This window comes from Mustelus asterias, chromosome 11, assembly GCF_964213995.1.
Source record: "Mustelus asterias chromosome 11, sMusAst1.hap1.1, whole genome shotgun sequence".
NCBI lineage: Eukaryota > Metazoa > Chordata > Chondrichthyes > Carcharhiniformes > Triakidae > Mustelus > Mustelus asterias.
The window spans coordinates 57,671,503-57,692,745 of record NC_135811.1 but is presented as its reverse complement, the minus strand read 5'-3'; the positions used below and the strand labels follow the sequence as shown (position 1 = coordinate 57,692,745).

Here is a 21,243-nt window from a genome sequence, read left to right as displayed (position 1 = left end):
AAAGAGCACAAAAACATATTATCTGGTTATCACATCACTGTTCATTGGAACTTCGTTTTCCATTTTGCAACCGTTCAGAAAAAAAATGAAGCACTTTCGAATGTCCTACATTTGTGAGAGGTGCTATAGAAATGCAAGTTTTTTGGAGGAGATTAGAGATGGGGAAGGGCGAGGCTATAGAATGATTCAAAACCGCACAGTGCGAGACCTTTTGCTCCAACTCATCAGTTTATGCTGTGCACGAGTTTCCTTTTATTACATCAACTTCATCTCAGCCCTTCAGCATATTTTTGTGTTCCCTTTTCTCTTGTGCTTGTCTATTTTCCTTTTGAAATTAACCAAGCTATTTGAGTCAACCGCTTCCTGTGGTAGTTCCACATTCTAATAACTGTGTAAAGATTCAGCCCCTTGTGAAAATCTGGATTTGATATTTTTTGGCTAGAGCTATAACTCTGCCGTCCAAAATTATATTACGCAATCTGACTACACATGTGCTGAATTTCCCATGATACAACTGCTTTCGCTCTTCTCTGCAAATGGAACGTGTTCCTTCAATTTACAGCACTTTTTCTGCTCATTCATTTCTCTTTGAAATGTTCCCCCAAGTTATTTAGAAACTGAGAGCTAAGTGAATATTGTCTGTTATTTGTAAATTCAATTGCAGCGTTTGTGTTGTCTGTTTCCTTTGTGTGTGAGAGAAAAAACTGAGAGTTCTGATTCCAGAAATGTTGTCGTTTTGTGTGTTATAAAATTTAGACAGCATCTTGTGTAAGCAGGGAGACATGACATGTTGTTGCTTTTCCAAACAAAGTTGAGTTCTGAGGACAATTTGCATATCCAACTATAGAACATAGAACATAGAACATTACAGCGCAGTACAGGCCCTTCGGCCCTTGATGTTGCGCCAACCAGTGGTACCAATCTAAAGCCCCTCTAATCTACACTATTCCAATATCATCCATATGTTTATCCAATAACCACTTGAACGCTCTCAACGTTGACGAGTCCACCACTGCTGCAGGCAGGGCATTCCACACCCTTACCACTCTCTGAGTAAAGAACCTACCTCTAACATCTGTCCTATATCTCTCACCCCTCAATTTAAAGCTATGTCCCCTCGTGCTAGCCAACACCATCCGAGGAAAAAGGCTCTCACTATCCACCCTATCTAATCCTCTGATCATCTTGTATGCCTCTATTAAGTCACCTCTTACCCTTCTTCTCTCTAACGAAAACAACCTCAAGCCCCTCAGCCTTTCCTCGTACGATTTTCCCACCATACCAGGCAACATCCTGGTAAATCTCCTCTGCACCCTGTCCAACACTTCCACATCTTTCCTATAATATGGCGACCAGAACTGTACGCAATACTCCAAATGCGGCCGCACCAGAGTTTTGTACAGTTGCAGCATGACCTCCTGGCTCCGAAACTCAATCCCTCTACCAATAAAAGCTAATACACCGTACGCCTTCTTAACAACCCTATCAACCTGGGTGCCAACTTTCAGGGATCTATGCACATGGACACCCAGATCCCTCTGTTCATCCACACTACCAAGTATCTTACCATTAGCCCAATACTCTGTATTCCTGTTACTCCTTCCAAAGTGAATCACCTCACACTTTTCCGCATTAAACTCCATTTGCCACCTCTCAGCCCAGCTCTGCAGCTTATCTATGTTCCTCTGTAACCTCAGTAAGAAGTCTCACAACACCAGGTTAAAGTCCAATAGGTTTATTTGGTAGCAAATACCATAAGCTTTCGGAGCACAGCTCCTTCGTCAGATGGAGTGGATATCTGTTCTCCAACAGTGCACAGACACAGAAATCAAGTTACAGAATACTAATTAGAATGCAAATCTCTACAGCCAGCCAGGTCTTAAAGGTACAGACAATGTGGGTGGAGGGAGCATTCAACACAGGTTAAAGAGATGTGTATTGTCTCCAGACAGAACAGCTAGTGAGATTCTGCAAGATCAGGGGGAAAGCTGTGGGGATTACTGATAATGTGACATAAATCCAACATCCCGGTTTAGGCCATCCTCGTGTGCGGAACTTGGCTATCAGTTTCTGCTCAGCGACTCTGCGCTGTCGTGTGTCGTGAAGGCCGCCTTGGAGAACGCTTACCTGAAGATCCAAGGCTGAATGCCCGTGACTGCTGAAGTGCTCCCCCACAGGAAGAGAACAGTCTTGCCTGGTGTTTGTCGAGCGGTGTTCATTCATCCGTTGTCGTAGCGTCTGCATGGTTTCCCCAATGTACCATGCCTCGGGACATCCTTTCCTGCAGCGTAACCTGCCACTTCCCTCCGCACTGTCTACAGCTCCACCGACTTTAGTGTCATCCGCAAATTTACTAATCCATCCTTCCACGCCCTCATCCAAGTCATTAATAAAAATGACAAACAGCAGTGGCCCCAAAACAGATCCTTGCGGTACACCACTAGTAACTGAACTCCAGGATGAATATTTCCCATCAACCACCACCCTTTGTTTTCTTACAGCTAGCCAATTCCTGATCCAAACCACTAAATCGCCCTCAATCCCATGTGTCTGTATTTTCTGTAAAAGCTTACCATGGGGAACCTTATCAAACGCTTTGCTGAAATCCATATACACCACATCAACCGCTTTACCCTCATCCACCTCTTTGGTCACCTTCTCAACGAACTCAATAAGGTTTGTGAGGCACGACCTACCCTTCACATATCTTAACAGGAACAATAATTAATTCTTGTCTCTTGAGTCCAGGATCTTAGTTGCTAATACATTGAGACAGAAAATGGTACCTTTATTCATTCTAATTTATTTTTTAGAAAGTTGTTGAATTTTGAAAGTGAACAAACCCTCTGAAGGTGACATTTGAAGGAACAAAGGCTCATTGGGTGAGGCGGCCTCAGGCATCTCATGTCATATCCTTTTAAGTAAGAGAAAGAATTACGAGAAATTAGACTGATAGCATGGGAAAGGAGAGTTTACAGAGGTAATGGTACTGAAGGAGTGGTAGGAAGGTGACAATATGGTAATGTTAAGGGATACGGAACGTAATGGAACTGACGTGTGGGATGAGTAAATGGGAGAAGTGATCATGAGGAATATGAGATTCTCACTTCAAATGTAGCCTGTAACAGTTAACTTATTTCCTCTCCATGCAGGAGTTCGAAGCAGGGGTTCCCAGGCTGCCTCCTCACCATCCCAGCATGTTGGTTTCAGAACGAGGGGGTGGGCGGGGGGAATACCTTTTTGCAGACTAACCAATACCACTTCATTAATATCAGGAGCATGAGTATTTTTGGTGGGCCTTGACACCAAAACATTTGAGAACTATTGATTTAATTTTTCTTGAGTATCTTATCTGGAATGGACATGTTGCTGGAACGCGCATGAGTGAAGTTAGATTTTCCTCCATTCATTATTTTCAGATCCTCGAAAATAATATCTTGATTTTCTCCCCCTCCACTCATCCTCTCATGCATTCTTTGAAATTGCCTCTCATTTGGTCCTTGATTTATCACAACAGCAAGATTTCTGGTTTTTAATTTATGGGATGCAGGTTGTGGCAAGACCTGTTGTTGTTGTCCGTCTGAGATATATTACTGAGAGGTTTCCTAGGCAACTTTAGATGGCACTTAAGAGTCAATTATGTTGTTGATGGATTGGAGTCACACAGTCCAGAGCAGCTAGGTCAGTACGTTTCTTTTCCCGAAAGTTATTAATAAACCATGTAGGTTTCCATGACAATCCGATAGCTTCATGGTCACTATTAAGCAAAACATTTTACTTCCTGATTTCCACGAAGATCTCCTGATAAAGGTTACATCTTCAAAGCCCCACTACCAGAATTAACTAGACTGCCTGAAGCAATGCCACACGTTCCTCTCTACAGCTGAATCAAAAAGGACAGTTAGAGACCCAGAGTCCCTGTTACAATGACTGACTAATCTACCGTCTCTAACTTTACCTTCAACTCTTGAGTGTTAGGGAAGAAATCTCTGCCCTGATCTGGTTTGGCCTTCATGTCATTCCAGACTCTCAGCAACTCTGTTGATTTTAACTGCTTGAAATGATATGTACCAAACTACCAGAGAAAAGAATGAAACCAGATGGACCACTCGCATTGAGCACTGGAACTTGAAACAACAGTGGCACAATCTACCCAATTGGTCTGCAAAGCGCTCTTTACACATGTCTCGGGACTTGTGCAAACATTTGGAGAGTAGTCTCAGACTAGTCAAACAACAGCCTGACTTGCGTACAGAACCTTATCCTGCTGCCCCAGACTGTGCTGTCCTGATGACAACAAAGACCCACCATAGATGATGGCCAAGTGCTATACACTCAGGAGGAAGTGGATTTGGGAGTCTTCAACATTGATTGACTGTAGATTCCATGAAGTCTAATGGCTCCCTAGGTCTAACATAGTCAAGGACATCACTTGCTGAGTATCACCTCCTCTCCTCCGTCAGCTGATGAATCAGTACACCACTTGGAGAAGTACTGAGGGTGGCAAGAGCACAATATCTTCGGGCTGGGGTACTTAAGTGCTTATCACCAAGAGTTCTTTGTGGCACCACTACTGACAGGTGGCCGAGTCCTGAAGTACACTTCTGCCAGACTGGGTTTACACCAGCTGAGGAATGAGCCAACATGAGGGAAAACCTATTTGACCTCCTCATCAGTCTAGCTGTTGGGATGCATTTGTCCATGGTCACATTGATATGAATGATCATTGCCTCGTACTTTTGAAGGTGAGGTCCCGTCTTCGCACTAAGAACCACCTTCCATCATGGTGTGGGGCACTATTATTGTACTAAATGGGGTAAATTCAAAACTGATCGAGTAGTTCAAAACTGAGCATCCACCAGCACTAGAATTGTATTCAACTACAATTCATAATCTCATAGCCCTGCATATCCCTTACTCTACCATTAATATCAAGGCAGGGCAACAAATCTGGTTCAGCGAGGAGTGTAGGGCAGTATGCCAGGAACAGCACGAGGCACACCTTAAAAAAAAAGGTGCTGATGAAGTTACAATACTCAACTACATGCATGTACAACAAAGGAAGCAGTATGTTTTCAGCAGAGCGAAAGGATCCCAAATAAAAGGATTGGATCAAAGCTCTGCAGTGCTGTCAAATTAATTTGTGAATGTTGGTGGACAATTAAAGAAAGGTTCCAAAAACAGCCCCATTGTGAATGATTGTGGAGCCCAACCCATTAGTGCAAAGCACTCGCGTATTTGTAGCCATCTTCAGCCAGAGATGCCAAGTGGGTGATCCATATCGGCCAATTTGGTTAATTTAATTCATTCCATGTAATGTCAAGAACAGCTGAAAGTATTTGAAACAGCAATGGTTATGGACCCTGACAACGTCATCTCAGTTGTACTGAAGATTTGTGCTCCATAACTGGCTGCAACTTTAGCCAAGCCGTTCCAGGACATCTACAAGACTGATATCTACTCTGTGGCTACAAGATTGGGCCAGAGGCTGAGAGTTCTTTAGTGTGAAATCCCTCTCTCCCCAAAGTTTGTCCATCATCTGAAGGTATAAATCAGAAGTCTCATGGAATACACTGAACTTGCCTTGATGAGTGCAACTTCCAGTAACGCTGTAGAAGCTCTACACTATCTAGGAGTAAACAACGAGCTTGACCAGCACCCATGCACTAGCATTCACTCCTCCAATGGTGCGCAATAGCAACAGTATGTACTGTATACAAGATGCAGCACAGCATGTTGCTAAACCTATCCCCATAACAAAAAAAAATTGCCCTTTACAATCAATTGATTGCAGTATGTAAGTTGACCCAGCCTAAAAGATTATCCCATTTTATTGCTGCCAAAGTGCATGTTTAGGTCTATATTCAGTATATAAGTCAACCTCCTGTGGAGTCTGTGTGGAGTTTGCACATTCTCCCTGTGTCTGCGTGGGTTTCCTCCGGGTGCTCCGGTTTCCTCCCACAGGCCAAAGATGTGCAGGTTAGGTTGATTGGCCATTCTAAATTGCCCCTTAGTGTCCCGGGGTGCATAGGTTAGAGGGATTAACGGGTAAATATATGGGGATAGGGCCTGGGTGGGATTGTGGTTGGTGCAGACTCGATGGGCCGAATGGCCTCTTTCTGCATTGTAGGATTCTATGATCCTCCCCCATTTTTCAGCGAATAAATTCATTTTTAGGGCCATACTTCTGTCAGGAATCAGCTGTTTAGGGTTATATTTGCCATATAGATGGGCACATGGGATTAAGCAGGCAGTATGGACCATATTACCAAGATGTGTGGGGGGGTTAAGACGCCCCCACATGTTTCAAAAATGGTGACCACCTATATTAACACTGACTTTCACATTTTGTACTCTGGTGCAAGTCGAACCCTATTTGTTTGCAAGGATTGTTCAAAGCACTCATAAATTCCCTGTAGTGCAGAAGGAGCCCATTTGGCCCATCGAGTCTGCACCGACTCTCCGACAGAGCATTTTACCCAAGCCCACACCCACCTTATCTGCCTTATCCTACGCATTTACCCCGCTAATCCCCCTAACCTACACATCTTTAGACACTTGGGGATGGGGGGGGGTAGCAATTTAGCATAGCCAATCCACCTAACCTATCCCCTCCTATTGCTTAGTCAGAAGAAAGCTTGCAGTCACAGTCCAATTACATGGTTTAATGCACTAAGTCTTGTGAGTCTTGCAATATTTCGCTGAAGGGCTAGAAGATTTGCTTAAAAACTACAGAAAACGGTGTGTCCAGGTAAAGGGTACTTCAGATTGAAGGAAGATAGAAAATGGTGTTAAGCAAGGATCAGTACTGGGACCAACTTTATTTGTGATTTATGTTTGGACTTGCAGCAAGTAACTTGATAAAAATCTGCAGATGATCTCAAAATGTGGGCTTTTGGGAGAGGGGGTGCTATGGATAACCCTGAGGGAGAATGCAGCAAAAGTGTGTTTCAATCCCAGCTGATATTACTGGACAAATCAAATCCCAGGTCAAATTGGGCTTGCTAGATCCCAAGTTTTATTTTCTGTTTAGAAACATGTCAGACAGCTACTGAACAGATTCACAGAGATTGATGTACTTTAACAAAATAATACAACATTTAGTAAAATTTAACTGAACAGGACCTTTATCAAATTCATAAGAACATAAGAACATAAGAAATAGGAGCAGGAGTAGGCCATCTGGCCCTTTGAGCCTGCCCCGCCATTCAACAAGATCATGGCTGATCTGAAGCGAATCAGTTCCACTTACCCGCCTGCTCCCCATAACCCCTAATTCCCTTATCGATCAGAAAACTATCTACCCGTGATTTAAACATATTCAACGAGGAAGCCTCCACCACTTCAATGGGCAGAGAATTCCAGAGATTCACTACCCTCTGAGAGAAGAAGTTCCCCCTCAACTCTGTTCTAAACCGGCCCCCCCTTATTTTGAGGCTGTGCCCTCTAGTTCTGGTTTCCCTTCTAAGTGGAAAGAATCTCTCCACCTCTACCCTATCCAGCCCCTTCATTATCTTGTATGTCTCTATAAGATCACCCCTCATCCTTCTAAACTCCAACGAGTACAGACCCAATCTGTTTAATCTCTCCTCACAAGCTACACCCCTCATCTCTGGTATCAACCTGGTGAACCTTCTCTGCACTTCCTCCAAGGCCAATATATCGTTTCGCAAATAAGGGGACCAAAACTGCACACACTACTCCAGTTGCGGCCTCACCAGTGCCTTGTACAGTTGCAGCAAGACCTCCCTGCTTTTATATTCTATCCCCCTCGCGATAAAGGCCAACATTCCATTCGCCTTCTTGATCACCTGCTGCACCTGCAGACTGAGTTTTTGCGATTCGTGCACAAGGACCCCCAGGTCCCTCTGCACAGTTGCACGATGTAATTTTTCTCCATTCAAATAATATTCCAATTTACTGTTATTTCTTCCAAAGTGGATAACCTCACATTTGCTAACGTTATATTCCATCTGCCAGATCCTCGCCCACTCGCTCAGCCTATCCAAATCTCTCTGCAGACTTTCCACGTCCTCCACGCAATTCGCTTTCCCACTCACCTTCGTGTCATCAGCAAACTTGAATACCCTACATTCAGTCCCCTCCTCCAGATCATCTATGTAAATGGTAAACAATTGAGGCCCCAGCACCGATCCCTGCGGCACGCCACTGGTCACCAACTGCCAACCAGAAAAGCACCCATTTATCCCAACTCTCTGCTTCCTGTTAGATAGCCAATCCCCAATCCACGCCAACACCTTACCCCTAACTCCATGTACCCCAATCTTCTGCAGCAACCTTTTGTGAGGCACCTTATCGAACGCCTTCTGGAAATCTAAAAACACCACATCCACCGGTTCCCCTCTGTCAACCGCACTAGTGACCTCTTCATAAAAGTCCAGTAGATTCGTCAAACACGACTTTCCCTTCATGAATCCATGCTGCGTCTGCTTGATCGAACCATTCTTATTCAGGTGCTCTGTTATTTCCTCTTTAATAATGGACTCTAGCATCTTCCCAACTACGGACGTTAAGCTAACCGGCCTGTAGTTACCCGCCTTTTGTCTACTTCCTTTTTTAAACAGCGGCGTAACAGTAGCTGTTTTCCAGTCAGCCGGCACTACCCCAGAGTCCAGCGAATTTTGATAAATTACTACTAACGCATCTGCTATTACCTCAGCCATTTCTTTCAGTACCCTGGGATGCATTCCATCCGGGCTCGGGGACTTGTCTACCTTTAGTCCTATTAGTCTACCAAGCACCACCTCCTTAGTAACAATAATTGTATTAAGGACCTCCCCTCCCACCAACTCTCGATCTCTAATATTCGGCAAACTATTTGTGTCTTCCACCGTGAAGACCGACACACAGAACTTATTTAAAGTCTCAGCCATTTCCTCGTTTTCCACTATTAAATCCCCCCTCTCATCTTCCAAGGGTCCAACATTCACTCTAGCCACTCTATTCCTTTTTATAGACTTGTAAAAACTTTTACTATCATTTTTTATATTTTGAGCTAGTTTAGTTTCATAATCTATCTTTCCTTTCTTAATCGCTTTCTTAGTCGTTCTTTGTTTTTCTTTAAAGCTTTCCCAATCCACTAATTCTCCACTATTTTTGGCCACTCTGTACGCATCTGATTTTATTTTAATACTCTCCTTTATTTCCTTCGTTATCCACGTCCGGTTATCCTTTTTCTTACAGTCCTTCTTTATCACCGGAATATATTTTTGCTGAGTACTTAAAAAAATCTCCTTAAAAATCCTCCACTGTTCCTCAGCTGTCCTACCTACCAGTCTGCTCGCCCAGTCTACATCAGCCAATTCCACCCTCATCCTATCGTACTCCCCTCTGTTCAAGCAGAGGACACTGGTTTGGGACCCTACTTTCTCACCCTCCATCTGTATCAGAAATTCCACCATATTATGATCACTCATCCCAAGAGGATCCTTCACAAGAAGATCCTTAATCCTACCTGTCTCATTGCACAGAACCAGATCCAAGATAGCTCGCTCTCTCGTAGGTTCTGTAACATACTGTTCAATGAAACAATCCCGGCAGCATTCCAAGAACTCTTCCTCAAGCCCTCCACGTCCAATTTGAGTCGACCAATCAATATGTAGGTTAAAATCCCCCATGATTATTGCCGTTCCACTTTTGCACGCATCCATTATTTGCTTGTTTATAGCCCTCCCCACCTCTGAGTTATTATTTGGGGGCCTATAGACCACGCCTACCAGTGTCTTTCTCCCCCTACTATTCCTTATCTCCACCCACAACGATTCCACGTTTTGCTCCTTAGAGCCTATGTCGTCTCTCACTACCGTCCTGATATTATCCTTTATTAACAAAGCTACCCCACCTCCTTTTTCTACCTGTCTATCCTTCCTAAATGCCTGATAACTCTGTATATTCAGTTCCCAGTCCCGCTCACCCTGCAACCACGTTTCTGTGATGGACACTAGATCATATTCATTTGTATGGATTTGTGCCATCAACTCATTTACTTTGTTTCGAATGCTTCGTGCATTCAGGCAAAGTGTCTTTATGCCAGCCTTTATCTGGACCCGGTTTGTTGAAGCGCTACTAACATCTCCCAAGCCCTCTCCACCTTTAGCTAGTTGTTTATTCACTATACTCCTGGCATTAGAGTAGACACATCTCAATCCTATGGTCTGACCTCTCCCCTTCTCTGTTCCCAGTCCACCTGCCCTCTTGCACTGCCTATAACCCTTCTCTGTTTGCGAGCTACCTTCCTCACTCTCAGTCACGTCACTTTGATCCCCTCCCCCCAACCTATCTAGTTTAAACTCTCCCCAGTAGCCTTAGCCAACCTTCCTGCCAGGATATTGGTCCCCCTGGGATTCAAGTGCCACCCGTTTTTAGCATACAGGTCACACTTGCCCCTAAAGAGGTCCCAATGGTCCAGGAACCTGAATCCCTGCCACCTGCACCATTCCCTCAGCCACACATTCATCCTCCACCTCACTCCATTCCTTTCCTCACCTTCCCGTGGCACAGGCAGCAATCCCGAGATTACTACCTTTGCTTTCCTCCTTCTCAGCTGTCTCCCTAATTCCCTATACTCTTTTTTCATGTTCCCTTCCCCCTTCTTACCACATCAGCGGTACCAATATGTACCGCTACCTCCGGCTCCTCTCCCTCCCACCTCAGGATTTCTGGGACTCGCCCAGCGACATCCTGGATCCCAGCCCCAGGGAGGCAGACCACCATGCGAGACTCCCGCCTGCCTCCGCAAAATCGCCTGTCCGTCCCCCTGACTGTCGAGTCCCCGATTAATACCGCCTTCCTCCTCCTTTCCTTAGCCCTCTGAGTTACAGGGCCGGACTCCACCCCGGAGACACGGCCACTGCTGCTTCCCCCAGATGGGCTGTCCCCCCCAACAGTACTCAGACAGGAGTACTTGTTATGTAGGGGCACTTCCACCGGGGTGCTCTCAAACACCCGTGTTTTACCCTTCCTGGCTGTCACCCACTTGGCCTCCTCCCGTGGCCCTGGTGTGACCACCTGATGATAGCTCTTGTCTATCACCTCCTCATTCTCCCTCACCTGCCTAAGATTGTCAAGCTGCAGTTCCAGCTCCCTAACACGGGCCCTCAGGAACCGCAGCTCGACACACCCCTCACAGATGTGGATGTCCGGGAGGCCAGGTGCCTCCAGGACCTCCCACATACTGCACTGCGAGCAACACACTGGCTTAACACTCATATTTCACCCTTTCTTCCAAGGTACACAGAGAAAAGTAAATTATAAATAAAAAAAAAGGAACTCACCCCTGCTCGCCCTTTCTGCCTAAGCCCGATGAGCCAAAGCCCCTCAGTTCTCACTCAGCTCCCTCTCACTCCGCTGCCCGCTCCCAACGCTGCCCGTTAGATAGTGGGGCCTGCCTTTTAAACCTCCCGTGCACGAAAAAAGTCTCAAAAGACCCTTACCAGTAAACCCTGCGGCCACTGCCGGTTTCGCGCCAAAATTTAAAAATAAATAAATAAATAACACCCGCGAAAAAGTACTTTAAATTAAATCTTACCCCAAAAATCCTGTCACCAGTCACACCTCTGCCTTTCTCCAAAGCAACAAAGGACTGGGCCTGCTGAACTGCAGTCCCAATTGGGGACGAGTGTGTGTACACCATAGTCGTGGTTTTGTTTTATATTCTGTAATAAACTATGTTCCTTTTCAGTCAGGCTTTCTGAGTCATTACAATTTTAAAACCATATCTAATCCCATCTCCCTCAAATACAAATATAACTTACTTAAAATTCTTGATTTCCTAACAATAGATATAAACTTTCAGACTGGATAATTAAGTGGCAAATGAAATTTACTGTGAAGTGCTGCACTTAGAGGGGAAAAATTAGAAACATCACCGAAGGAATCAAAGAATAGAAGTGAACAAATCATGAAAAGCAGGATCACGGATTAGAAATTGGATATGTTAAAGCACTGGGATTTATTTCATGCTGCAAAGCATTCATAAATGTTCATGTCGTGTTATGTTGAACTTGTATAGGGTCCTGTCCAGGCTGCACTTGGGAAACTGTGCACAGTTGGGTGTCCATACTGTAAAAACATTGTTGGAAGTGCAGGAAAGGTTTACAGGGATGTATATTCTATGCAGTTTTATTTGGAAGAAGACTTGTGAAGAAGAGCCGACAAATCTCTTTGGGCAGAAAATAAATCCTGCTTAATTGGGACGCTCTTCTTCCACCAGATATTTTGCAAATTCCAGCAGACTCGAGCTTGAATTAATTACAGATGCTGATCAGATTGCGCTTGACCAGTTCATATGGATAAAGGCCCCTTTTCCTTTACAATTTCAAGCTTTACATTTTGTGAATAGTTTTTCTAGTTTCTGCTGACAGTTAATTCCCTCCTGGCTTACCATGTGGTATTTGATTGGTAGAATGTTCACATTCCATTTTCAGTGCATATCAGGCAAATTAACCATTTATAATCCTGTTGGAACAGTCAAGCTACAAGGTGCCTCACTTAATTTGGTCTGATCTACTTCGTGAAATTTTGGTTTTCACGTGAGTTGCATTTTTATTTGAGCAATCTATGTTCCAATACGAGCAAAAAGCAAGGTCATTCAGCTAAAATATTCTGCTTCTATCTTCACAGATACTGAGTATTTCTAGCATTTTCTGTTTTGATGTCAGTTTGCTACCATGTGTAACAATTTGTGCTGCAATGTGTATTTTCCTAACTTTTTATTAATGTTGAAAAAGTAGAGCATCGAATAAATTGTTCAAGAACACAGAAGTATTTTGACATGAAATGCACGATATTAATATAAGTACAATGACAGAAGTGTCAAGTGTATAAGTATACAAAATTCTGTGAAGAGCTCTTAAAAGGATTCAGTTCGATACAATTATAATGATTCTGGTTTTTGGAACTTTGTTCGAAACAAAGATTTTTTAAGGAAATTAGTCCTGCCCTCCATGAAATTATCAGATCAGGAAGATGCTATTGAAAAACTGTATTTACAGGAAAGGGCTCAAATTGAAGTAGACAGGCTTACTCCATCCTCTAACTGGCTGAACTTGTTGTCCCAGTGAACAACTTTGCCTTGAGTTCCATTCAGATCCTTCAAATACAAGACGATGGGTGTCCGCATGCCTTATATTGCAGGATATATGGAACAATGCTTGGACCAGTTAAACTCTGGCCCCCTCCCTCACTTCTTCCAACACATTAACTGTCCCTATGCCTTTTTCCTGCACTCGTCCTGAACTGCAAAGTGTATTTAACTTTGTTTACAATTTCCACCCTTCTCACCCTCACAAGTTCCCCCTCCAATTTTTCCTTTCTCTTCTTCGACTTCTTATTTGTCTCCGTCTCTGGGGATAGGCTACCTTGATGAATATTCATTATAAACCACATACTCCCACAACTAGCTCAACTGCAGATCTTCACATCCTACTTCCTGCAAATACTTTATTCCATTCTTCCAATTCCTCCATCTCCTTCACAACTGAATTGATGCAACCTTACATTCCAGTGCTTCTTCCTTTTTCCTCAACCAAGGATGCCCCCACTGTGGTTAACGTTTATTTATCTATTAGTCACAAGTAAAGCTTACATTAACACTGCAATGAAATTACTGTCAATATACTTTAGTCACCACACTGCGGCATCTGTTCAGGTCAATGCACCTAACCAGCATGTCTTTCAGATTGTGGGAGGAAACCAGAACACCCGGAGGAAACCCACACAGGCATGAGGAGAACGCGCAAACTCCACACAGACACAGTGTGGAGTTCCCAAGCCAGGAATCAAATCTGGGTCCCTGGTGCTGTGATGCAGCAGTGCTAACGACTGTGCTACCATGACAGTGCCCATGACCATGTTCGTCCCATTTCTTGCATTTAAGTTCTCATCATTTCTCCTCCTCCCTGAACCATGATAGGGTTCCCCCAGTTCTCACCCATTCACTGGTGGCACAGTGGTTAGCACTACTTTCTCACAGCGCCAGGGATCCGGGTTCAATTCCTGACTTTGGTCACTGTCTCTACAGAATCTGCAGATTCTCCCTCTGTCTGCGTGGGTTTTCTCCAGGTGCTCCGGTTTTCTCCCACAGTTTGAAAGTCATGCTGGTTAGGTGCATTGGCCATGCTAAATTCTCCCTCGATGTACCCGAACAGACGCTGGAGTGCGGCAATTTGGGGATTTTCACAGTAACTTCATTGCAGTGTTAATGTAAGCCTACTTGTGACATGAATAAATATACTTTAAAACTTTAAACCTCCAGTATGATGCCATCAATAAAGAAATCCTCCACTCCCCTTTCAGCATTCCAAAGGGACTGTCTCCTCGAGGACATCCGAGTGATTCCTTAATCATCTGAATGCCCTGTCCCTTCCATCTCAGTGCAGTGGATGCAATACCTGCCCTTCTACCTCCCCACTGATCAAAGTCCCAAATATTACTTTGAGGTGAAGATTTTTTATATGCACTTATTTCAATTTAATATACTGTATTCACGGCTAGCAACATAGTCAGCTGTTCACTGGGGGAGGCCACAGACAAACTGGGTGGGGACTCTGTTGTGGAATACCTGCATTCAATGAGCAGGTGTGATTCTGAACTTCCAATCATCTGTCAACTTAATTCTCCACCTTGCTAACCTCTGTACGCTTGGCCAATGAAACTTAACACAATCTCAAGGAACAGTACCTCATCATTAGACTGGTTATTTTAAAGCTTTTCTGGGCTCAACATTTAAGTTCAACAATTTCAGGTTATGACCCCTGCCTCCATTTTTTCATATTTCTTTGCATAATTCTTTGCTAGTTTGTTTGCTTTTCTCTGTTGTCTCTTTCTTATTTCCTGTTCTTTGCTTTTGAATAGTAGCTGTTCATGATTCTTCCATTCATACCTTCTCTAGATGCGTCTTTTGTTTTTTGTCCCATTGCCACTCTTTTTCGTGTTGCACTAATCCAAGAAATTCCATTGTTATTTTGACCATCTTGCCCTTCACTTACATGTTAGATCTTAAAGTTTTCCAATTTCTGATGAAAAGTCATCAACTTGAAAAGCTAGCTGTTTTTCTTTTCACAGATGCTGCTAGACTTGCTGAATATTTCCAGCATTTTCTGTTTTTAGTTAAGATTCTCAGCATCCTCAGTATTTTGCTTTAGTATTAATGCTTACAGATGTGCAAATTAGGAATAAGCAGTGGATTTACCATGGAACATTTTTATCCAAAAAGCTATTTGAATAAATTAAGAAAGAAAGAAGTTGAATAAGTTGAGGGAGAAGTTAGATTTAGATAATGGCCTTCAGAATTCCAGGGGTCCCAAAGCAGGTCACAGTAAATGAAGTATTTTGAAATATAGTCACTGTTATTATGGAGGAACATGGTAGCCTATTTGCGCATACAAGTTTCTTAATAGTATTGTGGTAGATCATTGAATAAATTCTGATGCTGATTGCGGATAAGTATTGGGGAACTCTCCACTACCTTGGAAAGTGCTGTGAATATCTTACATTCTCTGGGATGCAAGATGAAGCCTTGATTTAACATCACAATTGAAAGACAGGGGGCCCGATTCTCCCATTGCGACCTGCACCTTTTCTGGTGGGCTGGGCTGGGAGATGCGCGTGTCGGCCATTTTGCGGATTCCCCGCGAGTATTTACGACCTGCGTGCATTTTCCAACTGGAAGCATCTCCCAGCCCAGCAGGAGTACTTCATTCCGCTTCATTAATGACTCTTCCAGCTTTTTCCCAGGGTGGAAGAGTCAATTACTAGGGGGCATAGATTGAAGGTGCGAGGGGCAAGATTTAAAGGAGATGTACAAGGCAGATTTTTTACACAAAGAGTGGCGGGTGCCTGGAACTCATTGCAGGGAGAGGTAGTGGATACAGTAGTGACTTTTAAGAGGCGCCTTGACAAATACATGAATAGGATGGGAATCGAGGGATATGGACCCCAGAAGGGTAGGGGGTTTTAGTTCTGTCGGGCAGCATGGTCGGTGCAGGCTTGGAGGGTCGAAGGGCCTGTTCCTGTGCTGTAATTTTCTTTGTTCTTTTATTCCGGCGGGGTTTAGAATCGCTCACCAAGTTAAGTGAACTGGTGGGAGACCCTTCTGGAGTGAAGGGGGGGCAATCGGGGCCCCCGGGGGTTGGGGTGGCAGGGGGTGGGGCACCCTGGCAGTGCCAGCTAGTGCCCTTGGCACTACCCAAGGGGCAAAGTGCCCATGCTCGGGGCACCTTGGCATTGCCCATTGGGCAGTGCCAATGGGCGGGGCCTATTGTGGGTGGGGCCTCGGGACGATTGGTGGGGGTGGGGGGTCCTGCTGCCACTCTGCATGGGGATTGATCTAAGCTGGAGGGAGGCTAGTGATTAGGGTGGGGGGGTGGTGTGGGGAGGATGGAGCTGGCCAGCAAACGGGAACACTGACAGATTGGGACCACTGCGTATGCGCAGAGTTCAGGAGCTGCCAGATTCTGGTGTGAATAGGCCCCGCCTACTTAGTGATATTCCTGATTTTGACCTCTGCATTGCACAGAGTGGGGAGATTCGAGTGAGAAGCTGCACTGAAAAAACAATCGTTATCTAGAACCGTTTTCCCACCAGTTCAGCACTTTTGGGACAATCGCCCCCAGGGTTTCCCTCGCTGAAGTGCTTCATCAGCAAGGCACTGAACTGTAGGCTTAGATTATCTTAAAATTAAATTTATTTGGATGGGGCCTGTATCCACAATCAAAGATGTGCAGGGGTTAGGTAGATTGGTCATGCTAAATTGTCCCTTAATGTTCAAAGATGTGCAGGTTAGGTGGATTAGCCAGGGTAAATGTGTGGGGTTACGGATATAGGACTCTTTGGCAGAATCGGTGCAGACTTGATAGGCTGAATGGCCACATTCTACACTTGAGGGATACTCTGCTTCTAACTGAGGGGAGAGATGAAGAAATATGCTCAGAAAACATGTAGGTTGGATTGATCTCTTCAAATTGGATCTCTTGTGTACCCAGTGGTTATTCCTAAAAGCAAATGTTCTTAACCTAAACCATAACTTGACCTATAAGTCACATTTTCAGAGCCCTAGTGTTATATAAAGACCATGACATATTCAGGAATGTACATGTTCCTAAGTTTACATTTGGTGACCTCGGGTGTTCAACTCATCCCAAAACCACTTTTGAGTTTCAGGACTGTTATTTCTTTAAGTTGGTATTTGCTACAGCTTTATCATTAATTGAAGAGCAAAAAACATACCTTTCCTGTTTACCATTGTTACAGTTCAGGCTTTTTTCTATGCTATTTCGCATCATTACTCCAAAAAGGCAGTTTGCTTATGTAGACCCTATAAAATAAATTGGGGCATCAAGAGTAAGACTTCAACAGGGCTGTAAAGAACAAGACTACCAAGCAGAGTGGCGTATAAAGAGTGAGACATCAGCGAGTAGAATAGTTTCATAAAGAGTGAGACTTGTGCAAGGAGAGCAGGTGCCACTTCATTTGATGAATTCCAGGGAGAGAGGCCCTGAGGGAAGGAGAATGGAGGTCTGTCGGAGTTTTTTGATCTTCATCGCCCCATTCTCTGTCATTAAACTATAGTAAGCAGATGATGCTTGCGTCTATGCACACTTGGAGATTATCTCCAAGCCTTGTCAACGCCTTTACTGAGAGTCTGGACCTTGTAATAAATATTCTTTGGACAAAGGTCCTCGACCAACCCTGCCCCACTTGGGTGGGAGCCGACTCTCAACAAGGGCAGATAGCAATGACAATGTTCCAAAACACCTTCAATGTGCCACCAATGCCTTTGGTCATGTGAGGAAGAGAGTGTTTGAAGACCAGAACCTCAGACCTGGCACCAAACTCATGATCTACAGAGGGATATCTGCCCTCCTACGTGGCTCGGAGAAGAGGACTATGTACAGCAGGCACCTCAAAATTCTGGAGAGGTACCACCAGCGCTTCTTCCGCAAGACCCTGCAAATCCATTGGCAGGATAGGTGCGCCTAATGGCAGTATTCTCACTCAGGCCAACATTTCCAGCAATGACCATGCTAATTCAGCTCCGCTGGGCAGTTCCACATCGTCCACATGCCTAATATGAGACTCCCAAGACAAGTACTCTACTCAGCAAGCAAGCTTCAGGAGGGCAGAGGAAATGCTACCCTCAAAACTTCCTTGAAAAAGTGCAACATCCCCACTGACACTTGGAAATTCCTGGCCAAAGTGGAGGATAAAAATCTGGGAAGATGCTAAACAGCTCGGGTTTAATTGTTGAAAGCATGCTGAAGCCGAGCGTCGAAAGGAGCACGTGACAACCTGGGCACCCCACCCACCCACTCTTCCAGCTACCATCTGTCCCACCTGTGACAGAGACTGTAGGTGGGGCATTGGACTCCTCAATTGCCTGAGAACTAATTTTTGGTCTGGAAGCAAGTTACCCTCGACTCTGGGGGCCTGCTCAAGAAGAAGATAAAGCAAACTCTCGTTTTACTCATGTGCCTTGTGCAAGTTGGTATGTCCAAGTTCAGTCATTAGATTATTGCTGTCATGTATTAGATTTTTGGACAATATGTGGTAGGCCAACATAGTCTTCTCTTCCATCCAAAAGTGGGAAAGTACTTCACTCCACTGTTAAACTAATATGTATGTTCTTAAACAGCTTTGTTAATTTTTTATGGATTATTTTATATTGTGTAATTATACCAAAATACTGGATCATTACTGTACTTATGACTTTTAATAGATCTGCTCTACGCTGTTCTTGAGGAAACACTTGGGTAGTTCTTGCAGTGGCAATGCAACATGTGGATTATGTGAAATATGGTTCACCTTTGATAGTTGGACAGAACTGAAGCAGAGTTGTAAGGGGTTTCTTTCATGTTGTAATCATTTGCGTGACACAAACAAATGGGCAGTTCTGATTTGTTTCTAAGTGATTATGACTAGAACCTTGTTTTCCTTTGTCTCAGCATAAATTGCACATAACCATGAAAAATAAAGCATGACATCAAGGAATATTTAACTTCATTGCTTTTAAATAACTACAGAAACCAATTTAGTCTGTTGACTAATCTGTTGAATTCTGCTAATGCAGATTGTGCAGCCAATTGTATGTGTTGCGACAAAAGGTGAGGGTTGTCTTGGGTATGTAGCTGGTTAAAACTTTCCTTAAATCGGATTTATTTCAATATTTGATGATATCACAAAATAAATTCCAGAAATTACTCCCTTTGGTCAGCCAGAATCCTTGAAGTTCAGTAGGTAACTATATTTGGTGGAACTGATCAGTAAAGTGTTTTTAATTGCACTTAATTATGTGCCGAAAACAGCACTGAACAGTTGATGTGAAATGCATGAAAAGCAACGTCTTAAAAAATGTTTTGTTGGAAACACAGGTGATAATGCCCACATCAACTTGTCTTAAAAATTAACTATTTTAATAGCCTATTCGTGTAAAATGTTAATACATTAAATGTTCAAATTGTTTGTAATGTGATCTCATAGAGGAAGAAAATAGCATAACAAACACAAGTCTGCAGTGAACTTGGAAATACTTGATTCAGTTTTACCCAGTGAAATATTCAGTGACTTTTATGTCTTTACATTTTAAAATGTATTAGTCATCATAATGCTTGACAAAAACAGGCACAATTTTCTCCAAACATGGTGAGAAAATGTCATTTAATCACCCTCCCTCTCTGGTTTCTTTGTGAAAATTGATCCTTTTAGAATATCAGTTTTATCTACAAGTAGATTGGGAAACAATCTTGTGCACGATTTCTCAAGTATAAAGTAATGACTAAAATGTAAGAGACGTTTTTATGTTTCCACCGAACTTGCCAAACGTGTATTGTTTTCTGGCATTGTGCTCTTTTAAAATTGTCTTTGCTGAGAACGGCTTTTATGTTTCTAATTTCTCTCTCACTCCCCCCCCCCCCCACCCCCCCGTCTCTCTCTCTCTCTCTCCCCCCCCCTCTCTCTCCCCCCCCCTCTCTCCCCCCCCTCTCTCTCCCCCCCCCCTCTCTCCCCCCCCCTCTCTCTCCCCCCCCCTCTCTCTCCCCCCTCCTCTCTCTCCTCTCTCCCCCACCCCCCCCTCCCCCCACCCCCCACCCATTTTATCCAAAAAACACCCCCAGACTTTTGCCAGTCATTATTGCACTCACTGGTTTCAGACCAGTATCTCTGTAGCGTGCAAAGCTCAGTGGGCAGACCAGACTCATGATACCAGTTGCACCTGAATTTGGCATCAAAGGCTTTGCACTTGCAACTAGGTTGCAGGTGTAGAAGAGTTTCTTTATATGATAGATGGAAGCATTAGCTTTCCATTAGCAACAGTACATTACAAAAATTTCCGGATAGTCAATAGATTCAATGGGCACTTGTAAAAGAGAGATCCACACTGAAACACAGTGAAGTTGAGTTTCAGTATAAATGGAATTATTTATGAAAATTTCCAAATGACCCGACATTTTAAAAATGTATTCTTAATGTGGTGACACGAGCAGTGTAATGTGGGTTTTTAATGATCAGAGCACGAGCCACACATTTGATCTATTACACTATTTAGAACTTTGGTTTTCTTGTTGACGATTGAGCTTTTGAACTACACTACTATCCACAACAGTAGTTTTCAAGGAAAGCAGTTGGGTTTTGCAGTGTACTTAAATTTTTCTTTCTATTTTCCCTAGGTATATGTGGAATTTGATGACCTAGAATGGGAAAAACGTGAATGGGTTAAAGTTTATGAAGATTTTCAGATTTTCATGGTGGAGCACCAGCTGGTCTGGGCTAAGAGAAAGAACCCCAGCCAGACTCAGGGATCAAAGAGCAAACAGATTCAGTGGCCTGCTTTGGTGAGTAAAAAAAAAGTAAAAATCAGTATTTGCTAATGTTCCACCTATTTCAATCACAGCTTTAAAAAAAAACTTTGTATCTGCAATTCAACTCCAAGATGTTTTGTTTCCCTCTTTTAATAATTCAATTATTATCACAGGCTTCATTGCTCTTTGATTTCTTTTTTGTATCTTTTGAAATAATTTTGCTGGGGTTGTTCTGAATTTGTATTCGACAACTGTGTTCTTGATCATATTTTCCCCGCATCTGGATAGGCTTCAGTGTCCACATTCAGAATGGCAGTCTTTAACATCACCTTATGTTTATCTTTTGACTCTGCTTATTATGTCTTGTTCATAAGACTACCCTCATAATTCCAGTTTGCTCCTCTAAAAATATCCCAAGCCAAAAGAGCAA

At 43.6% G+C, this 21,243-nt stretch overlaps 1 protein-coding gene across 3 annotated transcripts in view; it reads left to right on the top strand.

Annotated features, from left to right (window-relative positions):
• The window catches only part of jmjd1cb (jumonji domain containing 1Cb), a 306,094-nt gene that overhangs the window by 118,178 nt on the left and 166,673 nt on the right, over positions 1–21,243 (top strand). For all 3 annotated transcript variants that reach the window (XM_078223635.1, XM_078223634.1, XM_078223636.1), the window contains exon 2: positions 20,682–20,846. In XM_078223635.1, coding sequence (XP_078079761.1) covers positions 20,682–20,846 — 165 coding nt within the window. The remainder of the gene's footprint in view (positions 1–20,681; positions 20,847–21,243) is intronic.